Below are 18,293 nucleotides of genomic sequence, written 5' to 3' on the forward strand. Positions count from 1 at the left end.
AAGAAAACTTTATTCTCTTATACTTGCAGAGGCCAGAGGTTCAAATTGAGCCTTAACAGCCTAAAATCAAGGTGTCGGCAGGCTGATTCCTTCTGGCGGTTCCAAGAGATAATTCTCTTCCTTGCCTTTCCCAGCTTTTTAGCTTGTGGGGCTTGTGGACCCTTCCTCCACCTTCAGAGCACATCACTCCAATCTCTGCTTCTGTCATCCCATCTCCCTTTTCTCTTCCCTGGTCAAATCTCCCTCCATCTACCTGTTAGAAGAACACTCATGATTACAGATAGGGCCCCCTTGGATAATCCAGAGCAATTTCTCTGTCTCAAGATCCTTAACTTAATCACATGTACAAAGTCCTTTCTGCCAGGTACTAGGTTTGAGGTTCCAGGGATTAGGACTTGGATATCTTTGGGGGCCATTATTTAGCCCACCACCCTGCCTTCCTGAATCCAAGGATGTAGTAAATACATTAGACCCGCCCCTGGTTCCCTTAGGATGCCATACTTCCCAGTTACATGCATGACAATCATCCATGGAGGAAAGGACTGGTTATACACTCACCAGCTCTCTTTCCTACTCTGAGCATGTAGGAACACTACATTTCCCAGAGTCCTTTGTGCTTAAGTTGGGACCATGTGACCGAGTTCAGCCAATGGAATATGGTGGGAATGATGTATGCCACTTCCCAGGTATGGCCATAAACTACCTCACTCCATCCTTCTGCTCTTTCCTCTATGGCTCCATATGGCCTCTGCATGGCTCCCACATGGCTCAAAGTAAAGGATTTTGTGATGGTGGAACTACATGATGGGAGAGACCTGAATTCCTAAATCACCATTTACTGGGTTAAGCCACTGAGATTTTGTGGTTATGCAGTACAGCACATGACCTGCCCTGACGAATAAATTAAGTCTTTTTTGCTTCTTGCCTTTACCAAACTAGGGGCTCTCTTATTTCCTGTTGTATCTGCCACCACCAGCAGAGTGCTTGGCACGATGTGAGCATTCAATAAAGGCTTGTTAAGTGAATGAAAGACAACTGGATTCAGGATGAGGACATGGGGGGAGGGGTAGGCAAAATTAGGGAGAAGTGTCATCGTCACCATGAGAGATGATGAGGGCTGAAGTGAAACAGGAGGAACGGGGATGACAGCAAGGAAGGAGCTGATGTTTGTTCAGGAGGGAGACTTGACAGAACTTGGTGACTGACAGGATACGGAAGTTGAAACAAAGGGAGGCACCAAGGACCTCCCGGTGTACTGGTTTGGACACATGGCTGGCTGTTTGGGTACCAAACTTTCCAATGTACAGGGGTTGTTCTGATTATGGAGGTGAAAGTACAACTTGTATAACTTTATGTGACTGTTGCTTCTTTGCAGACAGTACAAACGTGTGTATAAGTTTGTCCTGGAATACTGTCGGTGAGGCAGTCTTGGTGATAGGGGGATTTTCATTCTACCGTGGTTGGTAGTAATGCCATTTGAACTGTTGGGTAGGTTGAAGCTATCCTCTAAATGTTTGTGTCCTCTCAGGGGTGCCTGGGTGGCTCAGTCGGTTAAGCCTCGGACTTCAGCTCAGGTCATGATCTCACGGTCTGTGAGTTCAAGCCCTGCGTCGGGCTCTGTGCTCACAGCTCCGAGCCTGGAGCCTGCTTCGGATTCTGTGTCTCCCTCTCTCTCTGCCCCTCCTCTGCTCGTGCTCTGTCTCTCTCTGTCTCAAAAATAAAGAAAAATATTTTAAAAAATCTTTTCAAATAAACGTTTGTGTTCTCTAAAAATTCCCATCAGGAAATCCTAAAGACCAATGTGATGATATTAGAAGGAAGGACCTGTGGGAGATGGCTAGGTCATTTGGGCGGTGTCATCATGAATGGAATCACCCTTCTTATAAAAGAGCCCCCACAGAGCTCCATCACCCCTTCCGCCATGTGAGGACACAGTGAAAAGGTGCCAGCTATGAACCAGGAAGAGGCTGTCACCAGAATGTGTCCATGCTTGTGTCTTGATCTTGCCAGCTTCCAGAATTGTGAGAAATAGATTTCTACTATTTACAAACCACCCAGTATATCACATATTATTACAGCAGCCTAAATGGACTAAGACGGTCGATACACATACAAAAAAAAAAAAAAATAGCTACAGTGATTCACACATTCTGCATGCATGTCCCTTTTCCTTCCTTCCTTCCTTCCTTCCTTCCTTCCTTCCTTCCTTCCTTCCTTCCTTCCTTCCTTCCTTTCTTTTTTTCTTGTTTATTTTCAGAGAGAGAGAGAAAGCGAGAGAGCAAGTGGTCAACAAACAGAGAGAGGGAGAGACAGAATCCCAAGCAGGCTCCCCGCTGTCAGCACAGAGCCTGACACAGGGCTCGAACTCACAAACTGTGAGATCATACCCCAAGCTGACATCAAAAGTCGGATGCTTAACTGACTGAGCCACCCAGGCACCACACGCATGTCCCTTTGCAATGCAACCTTGCCGCTCTTCCATATTCTCCTTGAATATAAACTGCCTTTGTATCTTGTTTTGTGCCAACAGAATGTGGCACAGTGATGATGTGCCTGTGCTGACCCTGGGTCTCAATACGTCTCATGTGCTTTATTTTAGTGACTAGGAACCCTGCCCAGGCGTCATGTGAAAAAGCCTTGGCTAGCCTAATGGCTTATGAGAAATCTCATGGGACAGAGAAGGCTGTCCCAGACCAACCAGCACCCTGGTGACCTGGCAGTTTAGCAGCAAATGCATGAGTGAGTCCAACCAAGACCAGAGGAACCATCCAGTTGAGGCCAACCTAAGTTGCCAATCTACGGAACTGTTAGTTAAATAAGCAGTTATTATTTTAAGCCACTAAATGTTGGGATGATTTGTTACATGGAAAAAACTCTCTGATACAATCTGTATTTATAGGCATTTGTTGGAGCAGAGAGACGTGGGTCCGGGGAGTTGTGTACTTTGCATCCAGCTGTACCTAATTCCTGGGGATATACCTCATCATTTTAGCCAATGTAGCTAGCTGGAAAATGCATGACCCTAAAACCTATTTTGGTTTCACAGCACAGTTGGAGGGACTTAAATTATTCAGAGAATTGCCTCAAACTACCACTTTTCTTGTGAACAAACCCTACTGTGAGGTTCTTACATTAGTCATCCCAGACTCTGGGATTCGTCTATAGTAAAATGACCAAAAATTAGGCATGATAAGTTTACCATTTTACCCCGGTAAGAAATATTTACACACACACACACACACACACACACACACACACACACACACACACGACTAACATAGTTTGTGTGATTGTTACACAAATAGAGTATACAACCTTTAAAAGAGCTGCTTATAGAATATCTATTTCATCAACCATAATTTTTCTCAACTTTCTATGGACCAGTGGAAACTTAACTATGGAAAACTTCAGTATTGTTCTTGGGACTGACATTTGACAACTACCTGGGATTTTTGTTTAGTTTATTTATTTATTTTGGTGGGGGGTCAGAAAGATAGGGAAAGAGAGAATCCCAAGCAGGCTCCACACTGTCAGCTCAGAGCCCCACGTGGGCCTTGATCTCAGGAATTATGAGATCATACCCTGAGCCGAGATCAGGAGTTGGATACTTAACCGACTGAATCACCCAGGCACCACGAGAACTATTTTTAAAGAGAATCTACCAAAATTCTTCCTGCTGTGGGGTGCCTGGGTGGCTCCGTTGGTTCAACTTGATCTCAGCTCAGGTCTTGATCTCAGGGTTGTGAGTTCAAGACCAGCATTGGACTCCACACTAGGCCTAAAGCCTACTTAAAAAATACTTCTTCTTGCTACATTGCTGAGAATGCTTACATACATGTAAGCTAGGACTGATTGGATGTCAACACTTTAAGAGACACCTTTGCCTGTGTAGGCGGAGTGAAACATCGCCCTGTAAGTTCCCAAATGCTTGACCTCTCATTTTGCCAGAGTTGCATCCCCTACATAGAGGACTGGCTGCAGAATTGGTGAGGCCCCGTGTTCAGAAATCATTTAAGAGTTTCACGACAATGGCAGAGCAGCAGGCGAAGCACGGGACCCTCCTGAACATGGGTTGCTGTAAGGCTGTCCAGACTGCATGCCCAGGAAGCTTGCCCTGCCTCTATATTCTATCTTGTCCTGGAGATCTGAGATCCTGGAGAGCAAGGATGTTGTCTCAGCCTTCTGTCTCCCCAGGACTCAGCCCAGTGCCTGCCACCTGCTAGGCTCCTTCAGGTTTCCTGTCGTAAGAATGACTGTTTACTAAGCACTGCCAAAGTTCCATTTCACTGTGCTAAGCACTCTATGCAAGATATGGAGTGTTTGTAAGATTCCTGGGGAAAGCACCATTCTTTTTTTAAAGTATGTATGTATGTATGTATGTATGTATGTATGTATTTATTTATTTATTTATTTATTTATTCATCTATTTATTTATTGAGAGAGACAGAGAGAGCAAGCAACGCATGGGGGAGGGGCAGAGGGAGAGAATGAATTCCAAGCAGGCTCCTTGGTGTCAGCGTGGAGCCCAACATGGGGCTTGAACTCACCAACCATGAGATCATGATCTGAGCTAAAATCAAGAGTCAGAGAGGCTTAACCGAAAGTCACCCAGGTGTCCCGGGAAAGACCCATTCATATCCACATCTTATAGGTGGGGAAACTGAGGCTTAGAGAGGTTAAGCGACTCATTTGAGGTCATAAACCTCATACAGAAAGAACTAGGATTTAAACATGGGGCAGTTCTCAATTGTTTGCAATGTCTGCTCATCACCTGTGTTTGGTTGTGGCAACTGGGAGGTGCTACTGGCATCTAGTGGGTAGAGTCCAGAGATGCCGCTGAACCTTCTACGATGCACAGGACAGCCCCCCACATCAGCTCCCCCCATCACAGAATGATGATCCACTCCAAAATGTCAATAGTATTGGGGCACCTGGGTGGCTCAGCCAGTTAAGCTACTGACTTTGGCTCAGGTCATGTTCTCACGGTCCGCGAGTTTGAGCCACTCATCTGGGTCAGGGCTGACAGCTCAGAGGCTGGAGTCTGCTTCAGATTCCGTGTCTTCCTCTCTCTCTCTCTCTCTCTCTCTCTCTCTCTCTCTGTCCCTGCTCTGCTCACACTCTGTCTCGCACTCAAAAATAAATACATAAACATTTAAAAAAAATAAAATGTCGATAGCATTGAAACTGAGAAACCCTGTCCTCATACCAAAACCCACGTTTCCTAAACACAAGACACTTCATCTTATTTTCTGCATTTTTACTTTATTAATAAATACTATAATATATTTATTCTTCTTCTTAATGGACTTTAAATTGATGTGCACCTTAAATGTTTTTCTCCTGAAGCCAAGTGTTTGATGTGTCATTAATTTTTTCTGACACATATTAACATAAATATAAAATTATTTACAAAACATGTTTGGGTACCACCAAAAATCACCTCACCTACTACTTGTAGTCTGGGGGAGCCTAAATTGAGACCCACTTCACTTGTCTTGTAGTTTCCTCTCTCTTTTCAGAACAAGAGAATAAAATGTATCAAACCAGCGTGTTGCCCCAGCACGGCAAGGTGCTGGCCACATTTTGGCTTCTGTTGGAGAAAGTCATCCAGGGGACATGACCTTCAGTTGACCCCTGGGCTGGCAGTGGGCAATCGGAGGCTCATCACCCCCTCCCCTGTCCTTGCAATGTATATTCCAAACACTGTTCTGGCACGAGGAGTCTGCTTCAAGGATGCAGCCCTGAGAGAGCAAAGTGCTGCTGAGACCATCTGGACGATATACTACTGACCCCTATTGCGGGTTGTGTGTAATATAAACTTGTAAGATTCTGGCAGGCAGGTGGAGAGATCCACTTGCCTTGCAGGGCCCAGGGCAGGCCTTGTAAGTTCCCTTGCTTATCACCCCCACCATGCACCCATCTGGAGACGTCTGCCTCCTCCTTTGGTCTCTCCTTGCCCTCTGCATTTGGGAGTCCAGTTTTGATCTCCCCCAGCCCCCAGGCAGCTCTTAAGGTTTCCAACCAACAGCTTGTGTGCCATCTCTTTTCTTTTTTCGCAAGGCTAACAGTTGCTAAGAAACCTTTTTGAAACCCTAACAGTCACCCGAGGAGGACTATTAAGAATCAATGCCTTCCAGTGAGGACCACGACACAGAGAGTCTAATTTGTGGAGTTGCATATAGACTGACGTGGGCTCCGAGTCCTGGTGAGTAAACCTCCTTTGTAACATCGCTCCTTCCCCTTAATACCTGGGGAGTATGGTTGCAGGTTCCTGGCAAATTGTGCTGCAGACTAACATAATGAAGCCTAGAGCCAACGAGATTCTTCCTTAGATACTAAAAGTGCCTGTGTTGTAAATAATAATGTCATCATCTATTTCATACAAAGCACTATCCTGAAGAGCTGCATGTTAATTTCAGCACATTTGCAGGAATTCATTTGGGTAGTGGTGGGGGTGGTCTTTGATGATGATTTTTCATCTTCTATGAACTTGACAGGTGTCTCAATTAGGAAGTGAATAACCACCACCATCCCTTCACACACACACACACAGACACACACACACCGCACCCCTCCCCACCGGGAACCCTTACGGAAATGCTTTCTCAACCACATGTTCTAAATGGGGACATGTTGTCAATAATCACACTTCTATTAGGAGGCAGTGACTCTATTTACTGAGTTGACATACCCAGAGGAAAGTGGCTTTCTTCCTTTAGAGAGGAAAATGAACCTGATTCTCCCCCTTCTTGTACATATTTTTCAAAGGCTTGGGAAACGGGTGTGGGCAATGTTCCAGGCGGGAACAGCAAGGGAATTGGGTTTGGTTGACGTTCACAGGGATAGCAGGTTTAAAGTTTGGGATCTGGCAAATAAGCTACAAAGGGTCCTTCTGTCAGGTTGGCTTCTTTCCCAAGCAGGCTCCCTGCACTCTCCTTGTGACAATCAGGGGGCAGTCTCTGTTAAGTAAAGCCTGGAATAGCAGCCAGAGTGAATCTCCCCTGAGGACTGGACTCAAATATTCTGGTGACAGGCAATATTTTACAGAGATCGGAGACAGATTCTAAAATGGACTTTTCTGTCTAGAGTTTGTCTCTTTTCACGAAGGTGTTTTTTTCTGTTTGTTTGTTTTGTTCTGTCTCTCTTGTTTAAAATCGAATTTAAATGTGTCTGAACAACCCCAACTCTGGCGGGAAGGTGTCTGTGACCTATCCTCCTACCAGGCCCTTGTCCTAGGCTCCCAGCCCTGATGCTTGCTGGGAGGTGCCAGCTGCTCGGTGGGGTGCAGTGGGGGTGGGCAGGCAGGAAAGCAGAGGTTAGGAGTCTGGCATTCTGCACCCAGCCCTGGCTTTCCCACTTGCTGACCATGTAACCTTGGGACAAAGACCTTAACCTCTCTGAGCCTCAGCCTCTTGGACCTAGGCAGGCCTGCTGGAAGGGTCCTTTCCAATTCTGATTTAGTGCCTAGAAATATCCCGATCCCTCTGTGTGGTCCTGACAGCAGAAACTCCATTGTTTGTCCCTGTTGTATGCATTTCTTTCCTCCCTTCGTTTCACACCAAAGGTCTTGCATAAGAGTTTAGTAAGTTCTTCAAAACAGCCTGTAAATAGTTTTTGGGTGTTTCTCATGCTTCTTGCTGCTGTAGGTGCTGGGAGATGCTGCAGGAGTGAAGGCCCCTTTCTGCCCTGGAGTTTACCGTTCAATGTGCGGAGATAGGCAAAAACCAAATACATAATGTAATGTCAGATGGACAGGGAGTCTGGAGGCCTATTTTAGGCAGGCACTATCTGCAGCGGTTACAACACAGACCCTGGACTCACATTTCTTGGGTCAAAAGCCAACCGTGTAGCATCCCTTGCTGCGGTACTGTGGGCATCTGGTTTCATCGCTTTGGGCCTCAGTCCCTCCCTCTGTTGTGTGGGCCTCGTAGTATCACCTAGAGATAGAGTTACAGGAGATCAGTCACTCCAGTGGTTTAGCAACTATTCCCAGATTGTCTGCGAGATGCTACATATGCTTTGAGCATCTGTGAAGAGACGACTTTAGAAAAGACAAGCTTAGTGGGTATATTGTAGGCATCAGATGTCAGCCATCATTAGTTCTCACACCCCAATGCTTGTGTTTGTAGAGGCTCACACAGTGGTGGTGGGTGTGGGTCGACCCACATGCCACACTGCCGTCTTTTGGGAACCTCGTTCCGATGGCTCTGATGCATTTAGACTAAACAATCTCACACCTTGTCCAGGTGGGTTTGGGACATCATACAGCCCGGGATTCAGTGAGTCTCCAAGGGCTGGCATACTCCTGGATATGCCGGGTCAGTGTCGGCCTGGTTCATTTTTTGCTGGAACAGGGTCATTCTGTGCTAGTCTTTCAGAAGACAGGAGGTGACATTCTTCCAAGAGAAGGCACAGTCAGCCAAACTCCCTGTCATTTTGAGAAAACTTGCAAAGGAGTTCAGTAACCACCTCCCCACCATGCTTTTTCGGTTAAAGAGAACCCACTATGTCATTTTATTGGTGGCCCAACTTTTGGGTGCTTTGAAAATGCCCGGAGAAGCCCCTGACTGAAGCCCAGTGGAGGGGAGGGTGGTGGAGACAACATTTCCCTGCCAACCCTCCAGGTGACTGCAAGGTGTATACTTAGTTAATGCAATGAAAAAAAAAAACAAAACAACAACAAACACACACAGGGGCGTGTGGAGATCTAAATTCAGTGTAGCAGCTTTGGTGCAAATCCTGTTTTGGGGGCTATTGGAGTCAAACTCAAGCAGAGGAAAGAAGTGGGATAAATGAGAGAGGGCCAACTGATTCCAGCTGGAATCACCTGAGTGGAGAGGGCAGATTTGGAAATGCTGAAGGGCAAGGACCAGAGGCTGGAAGCCCAGGAAGCAAGGCCGGACTGCACCACAACCGGTGAGATGTCTGGGGGGCTCCGTGAGCAAGGGGCCAGCCGACTCCAGAGACACACGCGCGAGCTCCAGATGCGGGAGGGTGGCTGAGGCTAGGTGTCCAGGCCTTGCGCTGCACTGGATCTGGGCGTGCGGTGTGCCCTCCTGTAGAACGCAGGGAAGGCCCCCGCGAGGTCTTAGAAGGACGCAAGTGGCAGGTCCTGGGGCCTGGGAGAGTCCCAAGGAAAGACCTTCAGGAACTTGGGATGTGCCCCTGCCTGGGCCTGGTCTGCTGCCTCTTCCTACCCCCTGGGCTTCTTTGACTTCAGTTCCTCCCAGGGCCCTCTCCCGGGGGTCCTTACCCTGGGGCCAGTGGCTTGCCACCGCGCCTTCCCAGCTCAGTCTTGGTCCTAGGCAAGTCCCAGGGAGTAGAACCACCCCGGACGCGCGCCTGGCTAGAGGGCTCAGTCGGGGAAGGGAAGGGCGAGACGGCCCGGGCACCATGGAGGGGCGATCCTGATCAGACTGTGTCTCAGTTTGCCTTGGAGTGGAAGCCACTTAGTCTGTCCCTACCTAGCCCCTGTGAATCCCCCCTTCCCTGGAGGGCAGATTCGAACCGCAGCTCCTGCGCACTCACGCCTGAAAAAGCCAGGGGCTGAGCCGCCTCTTCGCCCGGAACAGGTCTGAGCCGCGCCTCCCTCCCAGAGAGGGCGCGAGAGGTCCCGCAGCCATCCTCCACCTGCTGGAAACCCGAGCGGTGCCTTCAGCCCCAGAGGCTGTCGACGCTCCCGCCTCCCCGCCCGCTAGCCTAGCTCAGCTCTGCACCCCCGCCCCTCAACTCGCTCCCGCCAGCCCTGCCGACTCACCTCTTCCCCGCCCCCGCCTCTCGGGAGCTCGCGACCTTTCCACCCCTCGTTTCCCCCTCCCCCCTCCGCCTTTCCTCCTGCCCTCTCTTCATACCAAAAGCGTTGCTTGGCTCTCTCCTGGGGACTTAGCAAGCTGGAGAGCTGAGAGGGATCCTGAGAGCGGGCGCAGGGCGGCTAGTCCGGAGCCGCCGGCCTAGTCGAGGCACGGACCGACCCACTCTCCGCTGCTCTCCGGCCTCCGCCTCTCCCTGTAGGGGGCCGGAAGTGCACCCAGCGCTTGCCCCCACTCGTCCTCCCCCAGCCCGGCCAGGCGCGCTCCTCCCCGCCTGGCCCCTCCCCTTAGGCGCGCTGCGCTTGGCGCCGGGGAGGCGAACGCGGGCTGAGCCCAGCGCCGGGCCGCCCACCAGCGAGAGCCCCGCGCCTCTCCCTGCCTGTGCGGCTGGAGGCGGCTCGCAGCCCCCGGCAACAGCCTCGGCAGCTTCCGCCGCGCCTGGAGAGGCAGGCGGCCGGCCGAGCCCAGGCTGGGAGACATGATTCGTAGCGTCCTCCGGCTGCTCCTCGGCAGCTTCCTCACCGAGCTGTGCGCCCGCGTGTGCCCGGCGCAGGAGCGAGCGGGGCACGGGCAGCTGGCTCAGCTGGGCTGCGAGGTAGTGCTGGCGCGGGGAGGAGGGCGTGCAGCCGCTCTGGGGGCCGCCTCGGAAGAGGCCAGCGAGGGCGCGGGGGTCTGGGACGCGTCCCCTACCCGAGCGCCCACGCCGAACTTCTGCCGCGGCTACTTCGGTATCAGGGACCAGTGGGACCAGCCATTCAATTGTTCCTCGGGCGACTTCATCTTCTGCTGAGGGACTTGTGACTTGCGGTTCTGCTGCACATTTTAAGAAGCGGCGACTGAACCAGAGCACCTGCACCAACTCGGACATTCCGCTGTGGCTCAACACCCGCAAGCCCCCCGGGCGCAAGGACGGCCCCCTGCACCACCCCCACGAAGGACAAGACCAACCGGATCCTTTACATCATGTGCGGGGTGCTGGCCGTCACGCTTGTAGGCATCCTCACCAAGCTGGGGCTGGAGAAAGCGCACGGAGGCAAAGGAAGCCAAGTCCAGGTAGGCTGCCTCCCCTCCACCCAACTCCGTCGCCTCCCCTCCAGGCGCCGCTCTCCCTCCTCTTACCTCTCCACCTTTCCTTGGGCAATGGCGCTCCCCCCACCCCCCCAGCCCCCATCTCCGCTGGCGGAGATCGCCTGAGCAGCCAATTTCGGCTCCACGCGCGGAGAAGGGCGCTAGGCTCCGCACAGGTGTGGACTTGAGCGCGTGTGTGTATGTAGGGGGTGGTCTCTGCACCACCCCTCACCGTCTCGCTGCCCTTTCCCACCTAGGATTCAAGCGGATCTGAGACACACACAGGCCGGGAGCTCAGGGCCCCGGAGTCTTGGGTTTTGGCGAAGGGTCTACCTCTCGGATTCCAGATGCCAGCTTCTAGGTAAACAGGGCAGGCGGCCTGAAAAGGAAGGGCGGCACGTGTGAGGGAGGGTAGCAGTGTGTGCAGCCTGCAACTCGTAAAGGTCGCGAAAAAGAAGCGAGGGACGTGGAGAGAGAGAGGGGAGGGCGAGAACAAAAGCCTTGCCTGGAGCGGCCTCTTCTCTCTCTCCCTGAGCTGTTAGGTTCCTGAAATTGGGACCTTGGTTGCCTTCCAGCCACCAGGACCCCTGCCCGCTTTCCGCTGTCGCCATTTCTCCCTGCTGGGGGCCAGGGCCTCCGCCCCGAGCTGCGCCCCTTGCAGGGGTTGGCGAGGACTCCAAGGGCGGGAGCCACCCTCCTACCCCACTGATTCCTCAACTTTCCGTCAACTTTCATTATGCAAGTCCTAGTGATGGCGAGTTGCAGCAGATGGGAGAAGGCATTTGGGGATTAATGGAGCGATTTTCTTTTTGCCTTTTAAAAAGTGTCTAAATTGATTCGCACAACCCAGTAACTTTGGAGGCAGAGAGGGCAGCCACCGGGAAGCGGCCCCCAGACGCGATGCAGGCCAGGGTTGGCAGGAGGTCTGGGCGGGCTGGGTTGGAGAGAGACTGGCGGTCTTGGAACAGCTGGATGGCTGGGCCCTAGCTAGCTGGATCTTGCCGAGTGTGGGCAACGGGGTTGCCATGTGTCCCCCCACACCCCTACACACAGACACACACCCTCCCCACACCTCCGGCGGGGGCCCATGTGTGCTCCTGTGGATGCAGGAGCTCGGTGCGTCTGTCTAAAAAATGTGAACAAAGAGACCCACCCAACATACGCGAAGGAATATGATCACCTCACTAGTAATTATTTTCTATTTATACGCAAAGTATCCGATGATTTTTCCCCCCCAGAGGGTAGGGATTTGGGGCAAGAGGTGAGGAAATTCCTCTTGGTTTGGGTCAGCAGGGAGGTGTGGGTGGATTTTGGGGTCTTGAAGCACAAAAGTTAGCTTGGAGAGGATTCAGGAAACTCTGACCAAGTGAGAGAGTAACGCGCTGGCCCCGCCCACCTCCTGCACCTCCAAGATGCCCTGTCGCCAGCCCCACAGGCAGGAGTTTCACTTCCCCACAGTCCCTGCCAGTCCCTGTAGGTTCCTGGGGTCTGTGTTAAGGCGAAGGAAGAATATGGAGGCAGGACGATGGGTGTCGCCTTGGTAGGGAGAGAGTCCCCCAGGGATAGGTAGGCTGCCTTGCCATTTCGTATTAATTCCTCTGCTGAAGTATCCACTGAGCCTTTCCCTTGCAAACCAGCGCTTCCAGGAGCCCTCCTGGGTGTTTGGGTGGGGGGTGAAGGAGGGTAGGAAAGGCAGGAGAAGGGGAGGTGGGAAGGTGGGAGCTGAGCTAAGGGTGGGCGGCTCCCTTTGGCCTGCAGAGGGGGAAGGCGATGTGTGATCTTCAGGCTCTGCGTGATCTGGGTATTCCTGTTGAGACAGAGCTCCACCGCAGACCTCAGGGCTCAGGAGGGAATCTTATTCCTGTCTTGCCACCTTGCAGCTCTGTCTGGAGAAAGAATCCCCCCGGCTTAGTTGGTTGCAGCCACTTCTTCAGGGACCACCAAAGCCCTGGTAGGGTGTTGAATATCGGGGCATGCACACCTCTGAAAGAGCCTGGACACAAGTCTCTCCGGGTACACAGTTTGGAAATTCCAGAATGCCATGGAAGTACATTCTCTTGAAGAGAAAGGATGGTTGATTTTTATTGGCAGTTTCCCAGGTGTAGTTTTCAACCCCAGCTGCTGTTTAGGACCACCTGGAGTGCTTTAAAAAACAAAACAAAACAACCCTTTTGCTAGGGGCCGGCCCTAGGCAATTTAGATCACAATCTCTAGGGTTGCTGAGTCTTTGTACTTCTGTAAAGCTCTCTAGGCTTTCCAGTGTGTGGCCAGTTACTATTACTGAAAAGGAAAGAACATTTGCCAGGCACTGCACTAGAGGGGTGTGTGTGTGTGTGTGTACTTGAGTGCATGTGTGTGTAAACACTCCTTTAGTGTGCATGACCACCTTAGGAGACAGGTGCTATTAGTTCCCACTTATAGATGACAAAATCATGGCTCAGGTTGGGTGGCTTCTCCAAGGTCACCCAGTTAGTTATAAAACTGCAGTCCCCAGCCCCCTGATTTCAAGTGTGTTTTCAGTTTGAGTGAATATTGGGTGGGGGTGGGCAGCTTCCTAGAATGCATATTCTTGTGTTCTGTCCAGAAAGGGAAAGATTCCGGGTCAGCAAAGGTCTGGGATGAGCCCCAGAAATCCGCATGTGGCAGCCTCCCTGAATGGCTCCTCAAAAGTGGCCTTCATGTTTAAGGAAGAGTGTTCTTGAGTTTGGGACTATTTTACAGTCTTGGAATTTGATGCATTAATCCAATGCCACTCTCTTATTTGCATTTGGTTGTGTGTTTTCTGCACATATTTCTGCTTTGTGTATTTGTGTATTTGTGGTGCTGGGGGCTGCCCCCAAGACAGTTGAAATGCATGGTGCCCTGTGTATGCAATTAACCATTTCAAGTCCCAGCCACAGGTCAGGGGTACCCGGGTGGCATACACCCAGCTACCTGAGAGCTTCCGGGTGAAATTACCATCTCGGCCACAGCCTCTTAATTTATTTTGTCTTGGGCTGGCTGTGCGGGTCACTGAGATGAAGGGTTCATTCTCATTTCATCGGAAAGCAGCCCCACGTCACCAACTGCTCCTCGTGACCCGTGCAATTGTGGTATCCCAGAAGAGGCCTTCGTGATGTCAGTTTTCAGACCCAGAATCATGGGCTTGTCGGCTGCTCCTTTTTGGGCTGACTGGGACTTGAAAACGGGAAAGTTGCTAATTCCAGGACCTGTGGAATCCATGGGCATGCGGGGGTCTTGCCCATGATACAGGAAGATATTCAGAGACCCCCATCCATCAGCCACAGCAGCCTTATATTCTGCCACCATGTATCGGAACAAGTGACTGCAAACAGTGGCTGGCTGTGGTTACCCAGGGTAACCAGCTGTGGTTACTGGTTTGGTCTGCAAGGTATTGCTATATATGTATTTTTTTTTAATGTATGTTTATTTTTGAGAGAGAGAGAGAGAGACAGAGCATGAGCAGGGGAGGGGCAGAGGGAGAGACAGAGGGAGACACAGAATCTGAAACAGGCTCCAGGCTCTGAGCTGGCAGCACGGAGCCCAACACAGGGCTCGAACCCGGGAACGGAGAGATCATGACCTAGGCTGAAGTCAGAGGCCCAACCAACTGAGCCACCCAGGCACCACTATTTATGTATTCTTATTTTTAAGTTTCTCTCTCTCTCTCTCTTTTTTTACTGTGAAACATTTTACACATACAAAAGACAAAACTTGAAAGAAGGATAAAAATGTCTTTAGGGTTTTTCACTCCCGGTACGACTGCCATTGGGGCCGGCCCATTCTCGGTTGTGGGGGGCTGTTCTGTGCATCGTAGGGTGTCTGGCAGCCTGCTTCGACTCCCCCCACTAGGTGCCAGTAGCACCCCCCTTACAACCCAGCTGTGAGTTAAAAAAAAAATGTCCTCAGTCATAGCCACATGTCATCTGGGGGTAGAATCACCCCCAGTTGAGAGTTACTAATCTAGGCCACGCAATTATGAGTATCTTGTCATATCTGCTTTAGCACCCACTCTGTATTTTCATTTGCCCTCTCCCTTTCTCCCTAAATACTTCAGCGTGGATCGCCTGAGAACAAGGACATTCTCCCACACAACACAATGCCAGGATCACACTCAAGAAGAAGGACAGAAACTCTAATACCATCAAATAGCCAATCACGGTAACATTCTCCTGGTCAAGCCAGAAATGTCCTCTGGAGCTTGGGCTTCCAAACTCGGATCCAGTCAAGGCTTACTGCCTCTGGGCTGTAAAATTTCTTCAGTGTCTGTCATGTATTGTGTTTGAAACCCAACTTAGAACCAAGGAGATTTCACATAGAAATCCCAATTTCTGACTTCTCTTGAGAAATTGGTAGAACTGACAACACCCGACATGCATTTTCCCAGGGAAGCTGTTGGTTGCCTCCCGGGGGTGACTTCCCTCTTTAGGAAGCTCTCAGGTTCTCCTCCGTCTCCACCCCCACCCAGTTCCCTTGGTGCTGGTCCCTGCAGTGCCTGGAGACGCAGTCAGGCCGACCTCAAGTCAGATGGCCGGAGATTCCATCCAGCCTGGCCACTTAAGAGTTGTGTGGCCTTGGGAAAGTGACTTCACCTCTCTGAGTTTTAGGTTCTTGTCTGTAAATTGCGACCATGGTGATCCCTATGTCGTAGGCTTGTGTGAGGGTTTCACTGAGACTGGGCTTGGGAGGCCCTTAGCACAGGACCTCTTTATGGTCACTGCTCAGCAACTTTTACCCCTTTGCCATCACCCTTATTATTGGCATTTTCTACCCCTGACCTGCCAAAGGGGTAAATGTTGTAGTCTGAAACTCGGTACCTAGCTCTGGCTCTGTTATATGTTTTTAGCTGTGTGACATTGGTCAAGGCTCCTAAGTCCTTCAAGGTTAAGCAGCGGAGGGTGACAGGTTCAGAATAGGAGAGAAGACCCAGGTATGGCCACATTGAATGCCTTGCAAAGTGTTGGCCTGGGTGATATTAAAGAACCCTTGTCCAGCCTGCTATTTTGCTGTGAGCTTGGGTATAAATTCTCCTTTAATTTCAGGTCCTGCCCCACTGAGGCAGGCCTTAGGACATTGTGCCTTTGAAGAGGCACAGATTGCTTTCCGTGAGGATGAACAAGGCCCTGGGGAGTGGAGGAGTCAGGCTTCCAACCCGGACAGTCTGAGGCCAGAGCACAGGTCCTTGACCACTAGGCTGCATGGCCTTTGAGCGGACACGTGCAGGACTTACATGCTTTCAGATCACAAAGAAGTGCTTACGGTTCTGCAAATGGCAACACATGCAGGGAGGCCGGTTCAAGGAGCCGCTGGAAGATCAAGACCAGGAGTGTTTCCTGCATCTGCCCCTGGCAGGGCCAGTGCCCTTTGAGGAGGCATTGATGAGAAATGACCTTGGGGGCAGGAATGCCTGTATGAAGCTCCATACACTTGAGGCCAGGAGGGAACACATGCCATTGTTTTGCCCACCTTCAAACGGAATCAGAAATCCAAGTGGCACATTACACAGCACAGTGTCCCGGGTGCTTTTCAAACATGCTTCAGACGAGCTGGAGTCCCTTCTATTTATTTTTTTTATTTTTATTTTTTGGGAGTCTCTTTTAAAGAAGTGGCCTCAGATGATAAATGTCTTCCCTTCTTTGGCCTCTTCTCTCTTCTTCCTGCTTCCCCTTTATCCCGCATGTCTGTGGTTACCTTCTGGCTTTCACCAGCTCCCCAGCTTGGAGAAACCCTTGCAGGCACATCTCGTTGCCCATGGAGTAGTCTCTCTATGTCTTTCTTCATGGCAGGTTACTTCTCTTTGGGCAATGGAGTCCTTGCATTTTAGCAGTCACCTTCAGTGGGGCATACGTTACACGATAAAAGGCACACATTTTAAGTTTAAGTGTGGTTTGAGGAGCTTTGCCTGTACCTGTGTAACCACCGCTCCAGAAAGTTACCTCCTTCCCACAACCCGTGCGTTCTTGAAAGACTAAAAGATGCTTCTGATACAAGAGGAAATGCTCTGGAATCCTAGTCAAGTGTTTAAATGTCAGAACACAGTTTAGACCTCGGGACTCCTGGAAGCTTTGAAGCAAGATGAGGAGGTTCTGAGCTCTGTTTGGGAATGTTGGGGTCTTTTATTTGCTCACTGTAATTGGAAAGTGATGGAACGCCGTATTCTCTTTTTGTTCCTCAACTATGCCAAGCTCATTGCTACCTTGGAGCTGTTGTATTGGCTTGGCTCGAATTCTCTTCCATCAGACCTCACATGCTGGCTTCCTCGCCATTGAGGTCTCCGCTCCAGTGTCGCCTTCTCTGAGAAGCCATCCCTGAAGACGCAGGCTCAGTTACCGCAGCCTCCCCCCCACCCCCACCCACTCCAGCCCATCGCTTGGTGTTACTTGCTTCATTTCACATTACAGCCTAAAATTAACTTATTAATTTCCTGGTTTGCTACTTGATTATGTGTCTCTTTACATTACTGTCCACAGTGCCTAGAGCAGCATCTGGCACAGAGGAATTCTGGTTTCTGACATCCCAGTTTACAAAAGAAAGTATCTCTTTTATTCACTCTTTATTCATTCATTCATTCATTCACCCATTCACATATTCATTTAATAGGTATTTATTGAGCACCTATGGCATACCTAGCACTGTTTTGAGAGCTATAATAGTGACAGTACAGACACAATCCCTGCACTCAAAGAACTAACACTCAAATGGCTCGAGACAAGTAACACACAAGTAAAGCTTGAAAGAAATTGACACTAAATGGAACCTTATGAAATTGTTAATATTCAATCATCTTTGACGGTTAAAATGGCAATGTTTCAACCTGATTGTTCTGAACTGGGACAAGTGATATCAAGGAAAAGTATAGTTTCTTTAGTGAGGTACATGTATTAGGGTTCCCCAGAGAAACAGGACCTATAGGAGATATCAATATCTATATGTATATCTACCTATATCTAGATATATACATATACATATAGAGAGAGAGATAGAGATACATTATGTGCACTTGCCATTAGGAAATCTGAAATCAGCAGAACTGACACCCCAGTTTGAAGGCTGTCAGGCAGGAAAATTCCCTTTTACTCAAGAGAGGGTCAGCCTTTTGGTCTGTACATGCCTTCAACTGATTAGACAAGGCCCACCCGAATGATGGAGCACAATGTACTCAGTCTCTTGACTGTCAATGGTCATCTTATGCAAACGCACATTCTCAGATGCATCCAGAATGACCTTTGACCAAATATTTGGGCACCCTGTGGCCCAGTCAAGTGGACACTTAAAAGTTACCATCATAGTTCTTTTAGGAACTTACTACTCAGAGTGTGTCCTGTGGAGCAGCCTCATTTTCATGACCTGGGAGCTTGAGCAGAAGAATCTCATGCCCTGCCACAGACTTAGTGAAATAGAATCTGCATTTTATCA

At 50.0% G+C, this 18,293-nt stretch overlaps 1 protein-coding gene across 1 annotated transcript in view; it reads left to right on the forward strand.

The window, feature by feature from the left end:
- The first annotated feature begins 10,287 nt into the window (after window positions 1-10,287).
- Window positions 10,288-18,293, forward strand: part of LOC147583536 (uncharacterized) — a 101,924-nt gene continuing 93,918 nt past the window's right edge. The window contains exons 1-2 of the mRNA XM_086682487.1: window positions 10,288-10,347; window positions 10,409-10,862. Of these exons, the coding sequence (XP_086538613.1) occupies window positions 10,288-10,347; window positions 10,409-10,862 (514 nt within the window). The remainder of the gene's footprint in view (window positions 10,348-10,408; window positions 10,863-18,293) is intronic.

This window comes from Puma concolor, chromosome A2, assembly GCF_028749965.1.
Source record: "Puma concolor isolate L17-30 chromosome A2, mPumCon1.1.hap2, whole genome shotgun sequence".
Classification (NCBI taxonomy): domain Eukaryota; kingdom Metazoa; phylum Chordata; class Mammalia; order Carnivora; family Felidae; genus Puma; species Puma concolor.